This window comes from Erinaceus europaeus, chromosome 12 (genome assembly GCF_950295315.1).
Source record: "Erinaceus europaeus chromosome 12, mEriEur2.1, whole genome shotgun sequence".
Taxonomy (NCBI): Eukaryota; Metazoa; Chordata; class Mammalia; order Eulipotyphla; family Erinaceidae; genus Erinaceus; species Erinaceus europaeus.
This window is the reverse complement of record NC_080173.1, coordinates 53,456,003-53,475,474: the sequence shown is the minus strand read 5'-3', so window position 1 is coordinate 53,475,474 and position 19,472 is coordinate 53,456,003. Positions and strand designations below refer to the sequence as shown.

Genomic DNA, 19,472 nt, shown 5'->3' with positions numbered 1-19,472 from the left:
AGAGGTGGTACTGGAGAGATGTACAAGACCTCTGACCACGGGAAATGGCAGCACAGCTCAGCCTGAGCATCTCATTCCAAATCACTTTTCTCAGTTTCAGTCCCATTCCTGCAGTCTCTACACTACTGTTTCATAATACGTAGTCTATACATTTGCACTTTATCGTGCACTCCATAGTACAATTTATTTCCCCTACTCTTGTTACACTGTAATAACACACCACTGAATAAACGTTTAAAAATATTTAAAATGTTATAGAAGGAAAGGAAGCGAAGGTGGTGGAGTCTAATCATTATTCAAGATTTTAAAGTTGTGGGGTGCCCGAAGGTGTGTACGTCCTATGAAATCACTATAGGTATTTACAGAGTTGTTTGGATCTAACAAAGGATCAGGCAAAACAGCACAGTATTTCTTTTTGCCTGGGCAACTGTGAAAAACCTTCCAAGATAGGCCTGGGAGATGGCTTATCCTTACAGTAAAGCACACACTCTACCATGTGAGAGGACCTTTTAGGCATGAGTGTCTCTTTACGAACCTCTATGCTATTTTCCCAGCTAAATTCAACATTCTAGCCACTGTGCCACCACCTGGACTGCTTAAGTGAGAAATTATATGTAATGTGCTATTTTTGCCACACTCATTCCCCATTGAACTGAAGCTTCAGTGCTATAGTTTCTTTTTCCTTTTTTGTGTGAAGGAAACCATCTAGAGGATCAGTAGTTAGTTAGGGTGTTATTTGGGTGAAGAAGTAAGGGTGAAGGTGAGTGGGCAATTTCAAGGATCCTTCAGAAATTAACAGAATGTGGCAACCTGTTGAATGGAAATGCAGCGAGCCATCAAAGTTGAAGTTCAAGTGTTTCCTATTTTATTTTTTATTTTTATTTTCCCTTTTGTTGCCCTTCTTGTTTATCATTATTGTTACTATTGTTGTTGTTGTTTGATTAGGACAGAGAGAAATGGAGAGAGGAGGGGAAGATAGAGAGGGGAGAGAAAGACAAGACACCTACAGACCTGCTTCACCGCCTGTGAAGCGAACCCCCTACATGTGGGGAGCCAGCAGTTTGAACCCGGATCCCTACACTGACCCTTGCCCTGCTGGGCCACCACCCAGCTCCCCGTGCTATAGTTTCTTTCCTTCTCTATGTGAAAAAGTCAGCTGGAATGATTAAGCCCTGGAGACAAAACAAAATAAAGTAGAGCTGGGAAAACAGCACAATAGTTATGCAAAAGACTTCCATGCCTAAAGCTTTAAACTCCCAGGTTCAATCGCCAACACCACGGTAAAGCCAGAACTGAGGTGTTCTGGTGTTTCTCTCCGTGAATATCTCTTTGATTAAAAATAAATAACGGGCGGTAGCGCTGCGGGTTAAGTGCATGTGGTGCAAAGCGGAAAGAACGGAGTAAAGATCCCGGTTTGAACAACCCCCCCCCCCCACCTGCAGGGGAGTTGCTTCACAGGCAGTGAAGCAGGTCTGTAAGTGTCTGTCTTTCTCTTCCCCTCCTCTCTCCATTTCCCTCTGTCCTATCCAAAAACAATGACATCAATAATAACAACAACAATAAAACAACCAGGGCAACAAAAAAATAAATAAATATTAAGAAAAAAATTAACATAGGAGGTCGGGAGGTAGCGGAGCAGGTTAAGCTCACGTGGTGCAAAGCACAAGGACCAGAGTAAGGATCCCAGTTGAAGCCCCTGGCTCCCCACCTGCAGGGGAGTCGCTACACAAGCAGTGAAGCAGGTGTCTATTTCTCTCCTCCTCTGTCTTCCCTTCCTCTCTGTCCTATCCAGTAACAATGACATCAACAACAACAATAAAAACAAGGGCAGCACCCCACCAATGTGTCCTGGAGCTCAGCTTCCCCAGAGACCCACCCTAGTAGGGAAAGAGAGAGGCAGACTGGGAGTATGGATCGACCAGTCAACGTCCATGTTCAGCGGGGAAGCAATTATAGAAGCCAGACCTTCTACCTTCTGCAACCCACAATGACCCTGGGTCCATGCTCCCAGAGGGATAGAGAATGGGAAAGCTATCGGGGGAAGGGATGGGATATGGAGATTGGGTAGTGGGAAGTGTGTGAAATTGTACCCCTCCTACCCTATGGTTTTGTTAATTTATCCTTCCTTAAATAAAAAAAATAATAATAATAAAAAACAAGGGCAGCAAGAGGGAAAATAAATTAAAAATAAATAGTCTTTTTTTCCCCCATTTATCTATTCCCTTTTGTTGCCCTTGTTGTTTTATTGTTGTAGTTATTATTGCTGTTATTGATGTCATCGTCATTGGGTAGGACAGAGAGAAATGGAGAGAGGAGGGGAAGACAGAGAGGGGGAGAGAAAGATAGACACCTGCAGACCTGCTTCACCGCCTGTGAAGCGACTCCCCTGCAGGTGGGAAGCTGGGGGCTGGAACCAGGATCCTTATGCAGGTCCTTGCGCTTTGCTCCACCTATGCTTAACCTGCTGTGCTACCGTCCAACTCCCAATAAAAAAAAAGTCTTTAAAATAATTAAATAACATTAATATTAAAAAGGCACTGTCTAGGCTATAGATGTAACTCATTTGAAGAGCAGATGCTTCACATGTACCAGACCTTGGATTTGATCCCTGGCACCAGAAACTCAGAAACTTGATGTTGCCAGGCATATAACATTCCCTTGCATATCTGCATCCATTTTCTCTCTCTCTCTTTTTAAATTATTTATTTATTTGTTATCAGATAGAGACAGAAATTGAGAGAGACGGGGGAGATAGAGAGGAAGAGAGACAGAGAGACACCTGCAGACCTGTTTCACCGCCTGTGAAGCGAATTCCCTGCAGGTGGGGAGCCGGGGGCTTGAACCGGGATTCTTTTTTTTTTTTTAATATTTTCTTTTTTTATATTATCTTTATTTATTTATTGGATAGAGACAGCCAGAAATCAAGAGGGGAGGGGAAGATAGAGAGGGAGAGAGACAGAGAGACACCTGCAGCCCTGCTTCACCACTCATGAAGCTTTCCCCCTGCAGGTGGGTGAACCGGGATTCTAACCGGTCCTTGCGTTTTGCACTGTGTGCACTTTACTTTACCCGCTGCGCTACTGCCCAATTCCCTCTCTTTCTCTTTTTTACATGCACACTGTTCAGCTCTGGCTTATGGTGGGATTGTACCTGGGACTTTGGAGGCTCAAGTGTGAGAGTCTGTTAGCATAACCATTATGCTATCTACCTTTCACACATCTACCTTTTCGGCAGCACTGAGACATTCTTGCCCTAGCTATGGGCCCACCTTTAGGTTCCACTAGTAGCAGTGTCTCATAATTCCAAAAGAATGTTTAACTTGACAATAATCACAAGGGAGCATGTTAAGGGGATAGATACTGCAGAACAGAAACATAAAGAAGAATCCTATGTACGACAGTCCCCAAAGCTAGCTCAGAATGAATTTCCAAGTGAGTCCACTGACTTCCTTATGGTAAAGTTATTCATTCAAGGATATATATATATATATATATATATATATATATATATATATACACACACACACACACACATATATAATCTTCCCTTTTGTTGCCCGTTTTTTATTGTTGTTGTAGTTATTATTGTTATTGGTGTTGTAGTTGTTGGATAGGATAGAGAGAAATGGAGAGGAGAGGAAGAGAAAGACAGACGACACCTGCAGACCTGTTTCACTGCTTATGAAGTGACACCCCTGCAGGTGGGGAGCCAGGGGCTCGAACTGGGATCTTTAGGCCAGTCCATGCATTTTGCATCAAATGCGTGTAACCCGCTGCACTACTGTCCTACTCCCAGATGTATTTTTTGACATTTACACACAGATCATAAGTTGACAGTATTACTGTAAATTGCAAGTAAAAAAAAAAAAAAAAGCATTATTGTGGTCCGGAAAGTGGCGTAGTAGATAAGGCACTGAACTCTCAAGCATGAGGTCCTATGTTCGTTCACTCCCCGGCAGCACATGTACCAGAGTGATGTTTGGTTCTTTCTCTCTCCTCCTATCTTTCTCATAAAAAAAAAAAAAAAAATCATTATTGTGGTCTGGAAGGTGGCATAGCAGATAAGGCACTGCACTCTCAAGCATGAGGTCCTGGGTTCACTCCCCGGCAGCACAAGTACCAGAGTGATATCTGGTTCTTTCTCTCTCTTCTATAATTTCTCATGAATAAATATAATAATTAAAAAAAATCATTATTTAGGAGTAAAAATGTTAAGTCTTTTTTTCTTTCTGTAATAAGCCAAGTTAAAAAACAACAAACAGGGGGCCGGGTGGTGGCACACCTGATTGAGCGCACATGTTACAATGCACAAGGATCCTGGTTCGAGTCCCCGGTCCCCACCTACAGGGGGAAAGGTTCACAAGTGGTGAAGCAGTGCTGCAGGTGTCTCTCTGTCTCTCTTCCTCTTTATCCCTCCCTCTCATTTTTGGCTGTCTCTATCCAGTAAATAAAGATAATAAAATTTTAAAAAAGAAAAACAACAAACAAAAAGAATCTAGATATCTCAAGTTCTTTACAACCCAATATTCCACACCCCTGGAGCTGGGCCTCCTTGGCCTTACCTGCTCAAAACCAGGCTCATTGTGATAGGGGTTCTCAGTCATCAGGGACTGGATAGAGATGAGCACAGAAGAGATGCTCTGCGCTGGGCTCCAGGCAGGGCCAGTCCAGGTACTGCAAAACAACAAAAAGGGAAAAGAATGAAACAGAGAGTGATGGTAAAGGCAAGACCAGACCACAAGTACTGTGGGGCCTGGCAGCACCGTCGTGACTCGACATTTCTCTTTCACTACTAATACTCTGGAATTTCCCAGCCTCTAGCTCAGCCTCATTTATCAAAAATCAGTCAACTGTCTAATCCTCTTATCAAGTGGGACAAAAGAGCATAAAACAAGCAAGATAACTTTAAAGGGATTTATTTATTTGGGCTAGGGAAGAAACAGTAGCCAGGGAAGGTCCTCAACATCAAAATGAAAGTACTAAGGTTGGGGGGTGGTGAAGAGAGAACAGTTCTCAGGTCTTCTAAATGCTAACCTCTGCGGGTCTTCAAAGTGCTTACTTATTTATGGGCGGTGATGAAGTTAGTGAAGAGAGAAGTTGAGCAGAGGCAGAAAGGGAACTTAGACCATATGGTTAGAGGCCATGTGGTAGGGTTGGTGATCAGGGATCCAGTTCCATAAGGTCCCAAGGACTGCAAAATTCTCTGAAGACTACAGAACTCTGCCAAAGGACAAAAGGGAATAAGGGACACTTCTGGATTGTGGAAGATCGGAAAATCATATATGACAACATCTCAAATTAAGAGATATCAAAAACTGTTCCTTTCTCTCATTAATCTACCCTTTTTAGGGTGTAGGAGGCAGGTTGGACAGTAATGACATTTGTTCCTAGCTCAAATTAGTCAAAGATTTAGCCCCTGAGCAGGCAACAACACAAACTGAGCTGGGATTGGCCTGTTTAAGTGAATCGGCCACTTCCCTTTCCATGCCAGACTTGAGAAAAGCCTAAGTGCTGTAACTTCATAAAGTGTGCTTGCAGTTGTTTCTTAAGCTACTTTCTTCTCTGTTTTGTTCTGCCAGGAAGTCTAGACCTTATACTCTAAAACATAAATGTTCAGTGAATTTTCTTCTGTATGTCAGTCCAACAGCTCCCCCGCCCTCCTAGGTTGGAAGGAGAGGAATGAAGTTAAAGAAGCTAATACAGTCAGTTAAGAACAAGTAGAATTTTTTTACTCGGATTCTTCATGACAAAGTTTTCAATACAGGTAGCTTCTATCCATTATACTTCTGCCACTTCTCCCATACTATATCTTCTTTCCCCTGCTTTTACAACCTGATGTTCACATGAAACAACTAAATTTCTTTAACACCATAGGTTATGCACATCACTGTCTTAGCAGCACAGACAACTATGTATTTTTAAGGAGAATAAATTGTTTTATTTTTATTTTTTAAAGTATTTTATTCATTTATCTATCAATGAGAGGGGTAGGAAGAGAGAGAGAAAGAAGCAGACATCACTCTGGTTTATGTGCTGCAGACATCACTCTGGTTTATGTGCTGCCGGGGATTGAACTCAGGACCTCATGCTGGAGAGTCCAGTGCTTTATCCACTGTGCCACCTCCCAGACCAAGAGCAGAAATTGTTTTAAAATGACCTCCTTTAAATTAATTCCTTGCTGGGGGTCAGGCGGTAGTGCAGCAAGTTAAGCGCATGTGGTACAAAGCGCAAGGACTGGAATAAGGATCCTGGTTCGAGGCACCGGCTCCCCACCTGCATGGGGGTCATTTCACGAGGGGTAAAGCAGGTCTGCAGGTGTCTGTCGATCTCTCCTCTCTGTCTTCCCCATCTCTCTCAATTTCTCTCTGCCCTATCCAACAACAACATCAATAACAACAATAACAACCGCGACAACTATAAAACAACAAGGGTGGGGAGGGCAGTAGCGCAGCGGTTAAGCACAGGTGATGCAAAGCACAAGGACCGGTATATGGATCCCGGTTCAAGCCCCCAGCTCCCCACCTGCAGGGGAGTCACTTCACAGATGGTGAAGCAGGTCTGCAGGTCTCTTTCTCTCCCCCTGTCTTCCCCATCTCTCTCCATTTCTCTCTGTCCTATCCAACAATGACATCAATAACAATAAAAACAAGAGCAACAAAAGGGAAAATAAATAAAAAACAACAACAACAAGGGCAAAAGGGGAAAAAATAGCCTCCAGGAGCAGTGGATTCATGGTGCAGGCACTGAGCCAACAGTAATCCTGGAGGCAAAAAATAAATAAAAATAATTCCTTACCGCTACAACCACAGAGCATATTCCTGGATTTAGAAGATTTTTTTCCCCCTTAAAAAAAAAAAAATCACCCAGGGAGTCGGGCGGTAGCACAGCGGGTTAAACACAGGTGACGTGAAGTGCAAGGAACGGCTTAAGGATACCGGTTTGAGTCTCCGGCTCCCAGTCTGAAGGGGAGTCGCTTCACATGTGGTGAAGCATGTCTGCAGGTGTCTCTCTCTCCCAGTCTTCCCTATCTCTCTCAATTTCTCTGTCCTATCCAACAACAACGACATCAATAACTACAATTAAAAAAAAAAAAACCCACCTATCCAGCTTTAGTTACTCTCCCATCCTCCAAAACCCGGAAATGTTTTGGACAAGGGAAAACAATTTCACCAACTTGGACAACTTTCTCAACTTCAATCTGTAATTGTTCTCTACCACCGGGAAATTGAGGCTACACTAAAAGACTGATCCAGAATACACTGTAAGGAATTTCCACTCTGAAATTTTAAACTGTGAAGGGAACTAAAAGGGAATAGATGAGAACTACATGAACCCAAACTTCCAGAAACAAAACATACTTAGTATTTGTTTCATATCTGATGTGATTTCCAACCTTAGACATTTTTTTCATTCAGTTGTGAAAATATCATCACCACCACCACCACCAAAGCACTCAATTGACTCAGAAATAAGACACCCACAATCTTGAGTGTCAGAGACCTGTAGCCTTTCTCAACCGATTGAGGAGACAATTAAACCTCCATGCCCTAAAGGAGTGGTTCTCCAGCACCATGAGCAAAAATATAAAAGCAATTGCTGAGATCCATCTCTAGAATTTGAGACAGTTAAGTCTCTCAACTGGGGGCTCAAAATCTAGATGGCTAGAAGCTCCCAGATGCAGCTGTTGCTCCTAGAGGACCACTTCCCTAAGACTTCCATTGGATATAAATTTAACAAATTAATTTTTCTTTTACATGTAGAATACTTGTCATGCACCATCCTGGGGAGAAGTGAGGAAAAGTCATTCCAATCATTTTCTGTGTGCCAGATGAAGAGCCCTGGTTGATAAAGGCTGGCCTACGGTAATTACTTGCTAACAGCAACATGACCACTTAGAAGTCTCCTCTTACCCTAGAATACTCAAGCAGACTTTCCCATTGCGGTAGAAGTTGGGATTAAACCTCACTGTGTTATTGCCCGTTGTCATCAGTTTGACCCGAGGTGGGTGGATGGGATAGTCGGGTGGACACCGAAACACGAACAGGAAGAAACCTCCTTCATAAGGAGTGTCAAATGGGCCGGTGATCAATGCATGAATCTGCAAAATAAAACCCCAGCTCAAAATTGTGAAGTGATTTCCCATCCCAACCCCTCTTATTTTCTTTAATATTGATTTTATTATTTCAACGAGAGAGAGAGATTGAGGGAAAGAAAGAACAGAGCACTGCTCTGCTCTGGCTTATGGTGGTGCTGGGGATTGAACCTGGGAGACTGGAGCTTTCTCCCCAGCCCCACCCACCTATTTTCTATTTGCTACCCACACCAGAAGCAGGACCTTCATTAAGCAACCATATTCCATATCCTCATTATGCATAATGAACAGCCTATACTCATACTAATACACTCAGAATTTAAAGAAATCCCACTATAGTGGAGTGGTATCTTACTCGTTACGTTTTAAAATTAGAACCCAAAGTGAATTTTTTTTTTTTTTTTTAAACCAGAGCACTGCTCAACTCTGGCTTATGCTGGTGCTGGAGATTGAACCTGAGAAATTTAGTGCTTCAAGCATGAGTCTTTTTGCATAACCATTATGCTATCTCCCCAGCCCAACCAAAGTGAAAATTGAATCTAGTTAAGATCACCCTTGAGTTTTCCTTTAAAGCGAAGTTTTTTTGGTTTGCACTTCCCTGATCAGTATTATATGTAATAAATAGATAGAACACAATAGGCAAAATACAAAATGTGTCTATAAAAAATTATCCTAGCATATTTATTTTTTAAACCAGAGCACTGCTCAGCTCTGGTTTATGGTGGTGGTGGTGGTGGGGGGTATTGAACCTAGAACTTCAAAGCCTCTGGCATGAGAGTCTCTGCAAAACCATTATGTTATCTTCCCCACCCCAGAAGACAACATTAAAAAAAAAATATTTATTTCCTTTTGTTGCCCTTGTTTTATTGTTGTAGTTGCTATTTATGTCATCTTTGTTGGATAGGACAGAGAGAAATAGAGAGAGGAGGAGAAGATAGAAAGGGGAGAGAAAGACAAAGTGACTTCCCTGCAGGTGGAGAGCCGGGGGCTCAAACTGGGATCCTTCCCCTGTCCTTGCACTTGGCGCCGCCACCTGCGCTTAACCTGCTGCACTACCGCCCAAGCCCCCCCCTTAAAAAAAAAAGTGTGTTATCTCTGAATTTGCTTATGTTAAAGGGCATGAGATGCTACTCAACCTACCATTAATGTTGTATAATGGGGAAGTAAAATGAATGGAAAAGAGGAAAAGGGCTATAGGCCACAGCATTAGTGCAAATCACAGTGTAGGGCTGAGAGTTGTAATGGAGAGCTGGCGTGTCTGCTCCCACCAGAGGAGTAAACCTACTGTACAGGGTGTGGCTCTTCCAGTATCCAGCTGTGTAAGATAAAAAAAAAAAAAAGGGGGGGGGAAGGATTCAGAGGACCACTAGAAGCTGTAAGATCATCCCCAGAAATTTCCCCAACGCTGTAGGTTAATAACAAAAAGTAATCATCCTCAGCAATAAGAAAACATATGACCCCATCCAAAAATGAGAGAATATGAACAGAATATTCACCAAAGAGATCCAATAGACCAACAGACATGAAAAAATGCTCCAAGTTACTGATTATCAGAGAAATGCAAATAAAGACAACAATGAGATACCACTTAATTCCTATGAGAATGTCATACATCAGAAAAGATAGTAAAAATAAATGCTAGAGAGGGTTGTGGGGATAAAAGAACCCTCTTGCATTGCTGGTGGCAATGTCATTTGGTCCAATTCCCATGGAGAGCAGTCTGGAGAACTCTCAGAAAGCTAGAAGTGGACCCACCAACCCTATGACCCTGAAATTCCTCTCTTGGGGATATATCCTAAGGAACCCAACACACCCATCCAAAAAGATGTGTGTATACCTATGTTCACAGCAGCACAATCTGTAATAGCTAAAACCTGGAAGCAAACCAGGTGTCCAACAACAGATGAGTGGCCAAGCAAGTTGTGACACACACACACACAGATACACACACACACAATGGAATACTACACAGCTATTAAAAACGGTGCATTCACCTTCTTTACCTCATCCTGGATGGATGAATATGGAATGATCTTGCTCATAGGCAGAAGTTGGAAAACAAGAACAGAAGGGAAAACACAAAGCAGAACTTGGATTGGAGTTGGTGCACTGCACCAAAGTAAGACTCTGAGGTGGGAAAGAAAGCTCAGGACCTGGAACATGAGAGCAGAGGAGGAACTAGGGGTTGAATTGTTATGTGGAAAACTGGAAAATGTTATGCATATATAAACTATTTGTCAACTGTAAACCATTAATCTCCCAATAAAGAAATTAAAAAAAAAAAAAAGTCATAAGCAGCACCTCAAATAAAGTTTGGTGAACCAGGAAGTAGCACAGTGCATTGGACTCTCAAGTATGAAGTCCTGAGTTCAACCCCCAGCAGCACATGTACCACAGTGATATCTGATTTTCTCTTTTCTATCTTTCTAATAAATAAATAAATACAATCTTAAAGGGAAAAAAAAATTAAACTCTCTTCCTGCAGCCATAATCATTACACAAGATTTCCCTTCCAGAAAGGGAAAATAGTGAACTGACTCAGTAATATTTTTTCTTCTACTACAAAGACATTTAAGTGCTCAGAATTGGAACAGTAAAAAGAAAAAGGACTTGCAATCACTCAATATCCCCTTCCTCACCCTGGTGACAGTTTAGATTATCTTAGTCCTCAACCACCAGGAACAGAAAACTCAAGTAGTATCAACATGGCATCAATTTTGGGACCCCAAGGATTAGCATATTAAAACACTGATACTTGACTGAGAGCAAGACGTTCCAGGAAAAACATTTCCAACCACACAAAGAGATAATCAATTTAAAGGGAAACTTGGGGCCAAGTGGTGGCGCACCAGGTTAAGTGCACATAGTATAAGCACAAGGACCGGTGTAAGGGAGGTTGCTTCACAAGCGGTAAAGCAGGTCTGCAGGTGTCTACCATTTTCCCTCCCTCAATTTTTCTGTTCCATCCAAAAAAAAAAAAAAAAAAAAGGCCTCAGGAGCAATGGATTCATAGTGCCAGCCAGCACTGAGCCCCAGCAAAAATCCTGGAAGCAGAAAAAAAAAAAAGGGGGGGGGGGGAACCTATTCAAAACAAAAGATACCAAAATCTGAACTTTTGCTCTACGAAATTTGAAATTGTGAGTTTTCATTTAAACAACTCTAGATCTAGGAAATCTTTACTTTTGCAAGTAGAGCACTGAGGGGTGGCGGGGGGAGGGGGGCACTGGGTTAAGTGCAGGCCTGCAGGTGTCTTTCTCTCTCCCTTTCCCCCTCCCCTCCAATTTCTCTCTGACCTACCTAATAAATAAATACATTAAAAAAAAAAGAAAGAAAGAAAGAAAGAAAGAAAGAAAGAAAGAAAAAGAAAAAATGGCCACCGGAAGCAGGGGATTTGTAGTGCCTATACTGAGCCCCAGTTGATAACCCTGGAGGCAAAAAAAAAAAAAGAGGAGCACTTAGTCCAGAAAGTGGCACAATGGACTCTCAAGTGAGTAGTGATGTCTGGCTGTTTTTTTTTTTTCCTCTCCTATCTTTTTCGTGAATTATAAAAATCTTTAAAAAAAAAAGGGACCGGGTGGTGGCGCACCTGGTTGAGTGCCATGTTACAGTGCACAAAGACCCAGGTTCAAGCCCCTGGTCCCCACCTGCAAGGGGAAAGCTTTTTGAGTGGTGAAGCAGGGCTGCAGATGTCTGTCTCTCTCCCTTCCTATCACCCCCTTCTTTCTCAATTTCCAGCTGTCCCTATCCAATAAACGAAAAAAAAGAAAGAAAAGAAAGAAAGAAGCGTACACAATGACAGAGCGGTCAAGGTATTTACACTAAGAAGACTGTGACATTACAAACTAAGCTCGTGCCCTCTCTCTCTCAGCAGAGCACTGCTCAGCTCTGGTTTATGGTGGTGCAGGGGACTGAACCTGGGACCCTGGAGCCTCAAGAACCTGGGACCCTGGAGCACGAGAATCTCTCTGCATAGCCATTATGCTAGCTACCGCCACCCCAAGACTAATCTTTTCACTGTGTACAGATGATCAGAAATGCTTTTGGAGTGCAGGGAATATTCAAAAGCAACCAGTATAAACAAGGGCAACAAAGGGTGGAAAATAGGGAGTCGGAGTCGAGTGGTAGCGCAGCGGGTTAAGCACAGGTGGCAGCGCAAGGACGTAAGGATCCCGGTTCAAGCCCCTAGCTCCCCACCTGCAAGGTAGCCGCTTCACAGGTGGTGAAGCAGGTCTGCAGGTGTCTTTCTCTCCCCCTCCCCTCTCCATTTCTCTCTGTCCTATCCAACAATGACAGCATCAATAATAACTACAACAATAAAACAACAATGGCAACAAAAGAGAATAAATATTTTTTTTAAAAGTGAGGGGGAAATAGTCTCCAGAAGCAGTGGATTCATAGTACAGACACCAAGCCCCAGCGATAACCCTGGAGGCAAAAAACATGGCAAAAAAAAAAAAAAAAAGTAAAAACAGGTACCTGAAGACCCTGTAACACGTGGTCCAGGAGGTGATGCAGTAGATAAAAGCATTGGACTCTCAAGCATGAGGTCCTGAATTCAATCCCCAACAACACATGTACCAGAGTGATGTTTGGTGTTCTCTCTTTCCTCCTATCATTCTTCATAAATAAATAAAGTCTTTAAAAAAAAAAGACCCCCCCCCAACACTATTCAAATATACCCCATCCCCTATCTTCCAGGACAACCAGGACTACTGGTACTTGCATAGACACCTGTTCACTGTTCTGCTCCATCTTACTTTGTGACCTTGGGCAAGCCACTTACACTCTTGTGATCTTGGTTTATTCATCTATGTAAGAGATATATAGACAAAACTCTACAGCACAGATAAGCAATCCCTTTTAGGTTCTTTCAATTTTATGAACCCAATTCCCCAATACCCACCAACCCCACCAAGTTACATACCTTAGTCATGTCAACAGTATCAGGTACAACGAACATTCCTGGAGGAGGCTCCTTATAAATGGACATGATATCCCTGTATAACACCAAGAGGAGGTGGGGGAATGAGGAAGAGAAAAAAGGGGAATGCCTTGAGCAGGACAGTTATCTCAATGAGTGAGGGTTCGAGAAAGTGGTGCTTGGTACCAATCACAAATGTTTGTACTGTCTCTTTGGCTGAAAATCTCAGCTGAGTACTTGTCAGATGGACCAAAAGCAAATGATTATTAAAAGGGCATTGTTTGAGGTGGGGGGTCGGAGAAAGGGGGAGAGAAATCAGAGATCCTAATGGCGTAAGATGTCACTCTGGCAAAGTCATACCCCATTTACTCTCATTTCCTCCCACATGGCAATTCATTCACTCCCCACCTCCGAGATTCCCAGGTACTATGTATGAATGCTGCTAAATAAAGATTCTTTTTAGTAACTAGGAAGGCATAATTCAACCCCACTAAAAAATTAATTTCATAAATCACACAACAGACTATTGTTGGAAGGGGATTAACATGAAGCAAATGAACTAGCAGGGAGCAATACTGTCTTCCTGCCCAGGAGATTAACAGGGTAGAGCTCTCTACAGTTTAGCAAGAGGAATCCCTGAAATTGCTAATTAGCTCAAAGACTTATAGGTCGTATCTGAAAAGGTTGGAAAAAAGTAGAAAAGCTACTGAGTAGTTTACGTTAGTGATGGCAAGGCTGACAGGGCTGGTGCCTGTGTGAGGCACCCGGCCAGATACTTTACACACAATCCGCTGTTCCAATTTTCATTACAACCTTGAAGGATAGGTAGAGAAATCTCTGAAGGAATTTGGAACCTGGGGAGTGAGAATATGTAGGGGTCTCTCTCCTTCCCTCTCCTCTCCTGGTCAACAAGACAAGTTTTAGGATTAACTAATTAAAAACTATTACCCTCTGTCTATGCAATAGGTACTATGCTAAGTATCTTTGATCAGTCACCCGGAGAAACAAGCACAGAAAGAACTTAGGCCTTTGTTCCTAGATTTGAATTGGATATATTTGCTTCAGAAATGTAAAACGTGTGATCCAGGGCGGGGGAGGGGGGTTTCAGGAAAGAAAGTCTCGAGTGGGATATTACAAACTGGAGTGAGAATGAGGGGGAGTCCTGAGTTGCTAAAACAGGTGGTCAGCGTTGGGGTGCTGGAAAAGTGGTTCAAGGCAAGATTTCGGGTCTTCAGGGAAGCGATCTAGATTTGTGGAGGGGGCCTGAAGACACCTGGCATTGAACGGCTGACCTCGGGTGCGAGGCTGGGCTCCCAAGAAGACGCCGGGGCGTGGGTGGGGGTGGGGGGCGCTGGGTGGGGCCTCGGGGCCGTGTTCGCCCGACTGGGTGGGACTGGGGGCAGAGGGGCGGCGCGAAAGGCGGGAGGGGGTGTCGCTGAAGCGCCAAAGGGTCGGGTTTCGGGCGGGCGGCGTGGGGGAGGGTGTCCGGAGCGCAGCGGGGCCCCCGGGAGGCTGCCGAGGGGCGGGGTTCGACCTGGGCCGCCAGGAGGGTCTGGAGCGTGTGCAGCTGGGGCGGGGGAGGGGGTGCGATGGGACTCGGCGCCCGGGGCAATTCTGAGCTGGCCGAGAGGTGGCCGCGGAGCCCGGCCGCCCGGGGCAAAGCGCGGAGGCGGCGGCGGGGTGTCGGGGAGGGGGGGCGGGGAAGGTCGGGCCCCCGAGCAGGACTCGGGGCTGGGGGAGGAGAAGCCCCGGCTCACCGCTTGATCCGGAGGAGACACTGCGGCGCGGTTCGCTCGCCGTCCCAGTCGGAGCTGAGTGTGGGGTCCCAGTGGCTAAGCAGTGCGGCCCCGTGGGCAGCGGCCGTGGGCGGGAGCCCGGGCAGTGGAGCCAGGCCGCTCCCCGGGCCCCCGGCCCCACCCGCTGCCGCCGCCGCCGCCCACACGTCGGGCAGGAAAGGCGGCCCGAACCCGCCGCCGCTGCTGCTGACGCCGACAACGCTTGCGACGCCGCTCGCCCCTGGGCCCGTCGCTCCCGGGCCCGCCGTCGCCGTCGCCGCCTCTTCAGTCGGACTCTCCGCCATCGCTGCTTCGCTTCCGGGACTGCTCGGCAGCACGTCCGCCGACCAGAGCGGCCGCTACTCCCTCCCGCTCCGGCACCACCGAGAGCCGGGCCAGAGTGTACGCACCCTCCGCTTGCACAGCCCGGGCGGCACTGGCTCCACCCACCCTCCGCCCCGACCAGCGAGAGGTGCTCTGCAAGAGCGTCACCCACGGTCCTCCAAGGAGGGGGTAGGAACTGGCCGGCTCCGCTAGGGTTCTGGGCCTGCGTTGGAACGGCGCTTTGCTGGGGCAGGTTCTGAGGTGTGTCAGGACGCCGAGGTGCAGCTGAGAGCTTCTCGGTTTCGCGGAACATATTATTTTAAAGTGTTGGAAGTGGGAGGGCGTACACCCTCGTTAAGGAAAGCGCCCCGAGACGTGTCCGTCGGGCAGGATTGGGGAGGCGTGGGGGTGCTTGCCCTGAAGGTGCTGAGTTACCCATCCTCCCTTAACCCTCCCGGCGACAGCGGGCTGCGACTGCCTGGTAGCTGCAGTACGACCCAGAGGCGGAAAGAAATCAGAACCCGCGAAAGACTAGCTTCCTCATTTCCAGACTTCACTTGATGTACACGAAAGCACTGTTGCTAGGCGTTGCCATAGGGATAATGAAGCCGACTTAGACGTTTGGGAAAGGGAAGGAAAATCAATTTCCTGACTCCAGTCGCCACGCCGCTCTCCCCTTCACCCCGCCGCCGTGAATTTAAATCCTAGAATTCCTCAGGAGTTTGCTGAGCTATGTGAGATGAGGTAAAAAGCACTATGGACTAAAAAACAGAAGGGGAGAGAGAGAGAATGGATAAAGCATCGGACTCTCAAGCATGGGGTCCCAAGTTCATTCCATGACAGCACATGTACCAGAGTGATGTCTGGTTCTTTCTCTCTTTACTCCTATCTTTCTCATTAATAAATAAATAAAATCTTTTAAAAAAAAAAGGAAGAAAGAAAGAAAAAAAAAACTTTCATTTTTGTCCTTAGCAAGAATCTTATCCTGTGACCCTGGATGTAGTGCAATGAATGGATTGACCTTTAGTCTCTCAAGCATGAGGTTCCCAGTTTAACCCTGGCATCGCGTTTGTCAGTGATGCTTTGATTTTTATTCTTTCTTTCTCATAAATAAGAAACTAAATCTTAAAAAAAAAAAAAAAAAAAAAGTGGGGCTGGGTGGTGGCGCATCTTGGTTGAGTGCACACGTTACAATACGCAAGGACCCGGGTTGGAGCCCCCAGCCCCACCTGCAAGGGGAAAGCTTTGCAAGTGGTGAAGCAGTGCTACAGGTGTCTTTCTGTCTCTATACAGTAAATAAAGATAAGATAAGGTAATGATTGGGCTGGGGAGACAGCATAATGGTTATGCAAAGAGACTTTGCTGCTTGAGGTTCCAAGGTCCCAGGTTCAATCCCCAGCACCACCATAAACCAGAGCAGTCCTCTGGTATCTCTCCCCCTTTTATATCAAGCCCCTGGCTCCCCAGGGGAGTCGCTTCATAGGCGGTGAAGCAGGTCTGCAGGTGTCTGTCTTTCTCTTCCCCTCTCTGTCTTCCCTTCCTCTTTCCATTTCTCTCTGTCCTATCCAACAACAGCAATGGCAAAAATAACAACAAGGCCAATAAAATGGGGGAAAATGGCCTCCAGGAGCAGTGGATTGGTAGTGTAGGCACCCAACCCCAGAGATAACCCTAGAGGCAAAAAGAAAGAGAGAAAGACAGAGGAAAGAAAGAAACAAAGGGCATGCTTCTTTAAATGAAATCTTAACCTGGATGGGGGTAGATAGCATAGTTATACAAAGAGACTCTCATGCCTGAGGCTTTGAAGTCCCAGGTTCAATCCCCCACACCACCAAAAGCCAGAGCTGTGTAGTGCTTTGGTATTTCTCTCTGTGTCTTTCTCTCTGCATCTCAAAATAAAAAACAAATAAAAATAAAAAACAAATAAAATACTAAAAACAAATCTTAGCCTATACTCTTGGGGGTCAGATGTGTTTCAGAATTTAGAGTGACACTCCCATCAGGACCTGAGGAAATACCAAGTAACCAAATATATTGGTATTTCTCTAAAAAAGTATGAATATTCATACTCATTTTGAGTACATTACTAAAATTCATATTTCCGGGGAATAGTCTCATTTTGCATTATATTTTGCCAGATATGCTTTTTTTTCTTGTCAGAGAGACCAAGGCACTTTCCTGTCATTTATGATGTTCTATTTGCTTAGTATTTTTATATGTAAATCACTTTATTTGGGGAAATACTTTGACAGTTTTCATATGTGTACAGTTTCTTGTTTCCCTAGGTTAGGTGTTTGCATATATAACCACACCCACAAACATCTGATGTCTTTTGTTCCCGTGTGCATTGGGCATTTTCTAATGAGATACTGTGAATTTGAGTGAAAATGGTCAAAATGTATTTGGAATTAACAGTTTTTTCTTTTTCTTTTTAAATATTTATTTATTCCCTTTTGTTGCTCTTGTTTTATTGTTGTAGTTATTATTGTTCTTGTTATTGATGTTGTCATTGTTGGATAGGACAGAGAGAAATGGAGAGAGGAGGGGAAGACAGAGGGGGAGAGAATGAGAGTCACCTGCAGACCTGCTTCACCACTTGTGAAGCGACTCCTCTGCAGGTAGGGAGCCGGGGACTCGAACTTGGATCCTTACACCCGGTCCTTGCGCTTTGTGCCACCTGTGCTTAACCCACTGCCCTATCGTCTGACTCCCTGTTTTTTCTTTCTTTTTTTAATACTTACTTATTTATTCCCCCTTTTGTTGGCCTTATTTTTTATTGTTGTTGTAGTTATTGTTGTTGTTATTGATGTAGCCATTGTTGGATAGGACAGAGAGAAATGGAGAGAGGAGGGAAGACAGAGAGGGGGAGAGAAAGAGAGACACCTGCAGGCCTGCTTCACCCACCTGCAGGTGGGGAGTCCGGGGCTTGAATCGGGATCCTAACGCCGGTCCTTGTGCTTTGCGCCACCTGCATTTAACCCACTGCACTACCACCCAACTCCCTGTTTTTTCTTTTCTTTTTTTTTTAATCTAAATAGACAGAGAGTGATCCAGGAGGTGGCTCAGTGGATAAAACATTGGACTCTCAAGCATAGGGTGGTCTCGAGTTCAATACCCAGCAGCACATGTACCACCAGAGTGATGTCTGGTTCTTTCTCTCCTCCTATGTCTCTCACTAATAAATAAAATAAAGATATAGAAAGAAACCAGGATGCTGCTCAACTCTGTCTTACAATGATGCTGGAAATGGAACCTAGGATGTCTGAGCCTCAGGCATGAAAGCTTAGTACGTAATCACTGTTTTATCACCCTGGGCAAAGACTTTGATAATTTAGCTGACACTTAATCAGTGCTTAATATTTGCTATGTACTTCCTATACTTCGTGTGTGTGTGTGTGTGTGTGTGTGTGTGTGTTAAGTCTTTATTTATTATATAGACACAGCAGAAATTGAGAGGGAAGGGGTGCTAGTCAGGGAGAGAGACAGAGAGACACCTGCAGCACTGCTTCACCACTCATGAAGCTTTCCCCCTGCAGGTAGGGATTGGGGACTCAAACCTGGGTCTCGAACCTGGGTGCTTGCACACTGTAACATGTATGCTCAACCAGGTGCACCACCACCCGGCCCCTATACTTTTTCTTATTCTTTTTTTTTAATATTTATTTTATTTATTTATTCCCTTTTGTTGCCCTTGTTGTTTTATTGTTATAGTTATTATTGTTGTTGTCGTTGTTGGATAGGACAGAGAGAAATGGAGAGAGGAGGGGAAGACAGAGAGGGGGAGAGAAAGATAGACACCTGCAGACCTGCTTCACCGCCTGTGAAGCGACCCCCCTGCTGGTGGGGAGTCGGGACTTGAACCTAGATCCTTATGCTGGTTCTTGCGCTTTGCGCCATTTGAGTTTAACCCGCTGTGCTACCGCCCGATCCCCTTATTTATTCTTTTTAACAACCCTATGAAATGAGTACAACTATCGATCCATTCAGCGGGATAGTAAAAAAAGGCTTTTTAAAGTCACCTGTCACACTGAACCAGTGACAGAATTGAAGCTGTGAGCCAAATCTGTTGGACTCCAGAGAAGAAATTCTTTTTTTTTTTAATTTAAAAGCTTTAAAAAAGCACTTTAAGAAATTTATTTATTCCCTTTTGTTGCCCTGTTGTTTTACTGTTGTAGTTATTGTTGTCATCGTTGTTGGGTAGGACAGAGAGAAATGGAGAGAGGAGGGGAAGACAGAGAGGGGGAGAGAAAGATAGACACCGGCAGAACTGCTGCTTCACCGCCTGTGAAGTGACTCCCCTGCAGATGGGGAGCCGGGGTCTTGAACGGGGATCCTTATGCTGGGCCTTGCACTTTATGCCA

At 44.7% G+C, this 19,472-nt stretch overlaps 1 protein-coding gene across 1 annotated transcript in view; it reads right to left on the bottom strand.

Moving 5' to 3' along the window:
* Window positions 1-15,514, bottom strand: part of UBE2Z (ubiquitin conjugating enzyme E2 Z) — a 33,373-nt gene extending 17,859 nt beyond the window's left edge. Inside the window, exons 1-4 of the mRNA XM_007529978.3 lie at window positions 14,770-15,514; window positions 13,016-13,088; window positions 7,910-8,097; window positions 4,562-4,673 (exon numbers count right to left, since the gene is read on the bottom strand). Coding sequence (XP_007530040.1) covers window positions 4,562-4,673; window positions 7,910-8,097; window positions 13,016-13,088; window positions 14,770-15,092 — 696 coding nt within the window. The 5' untranslated portion in view covers window positions 15,093-15,514. The remainder of the gene's footprint in view (window positions 1-4,561; window positions 4,674-7,909; window positions 8,098-13,015; window positions 13,089-14,769) is intronic.
* Between the last annotated feature and the right edge of the window lie 3,958 nt (window positions 15,515-19,472).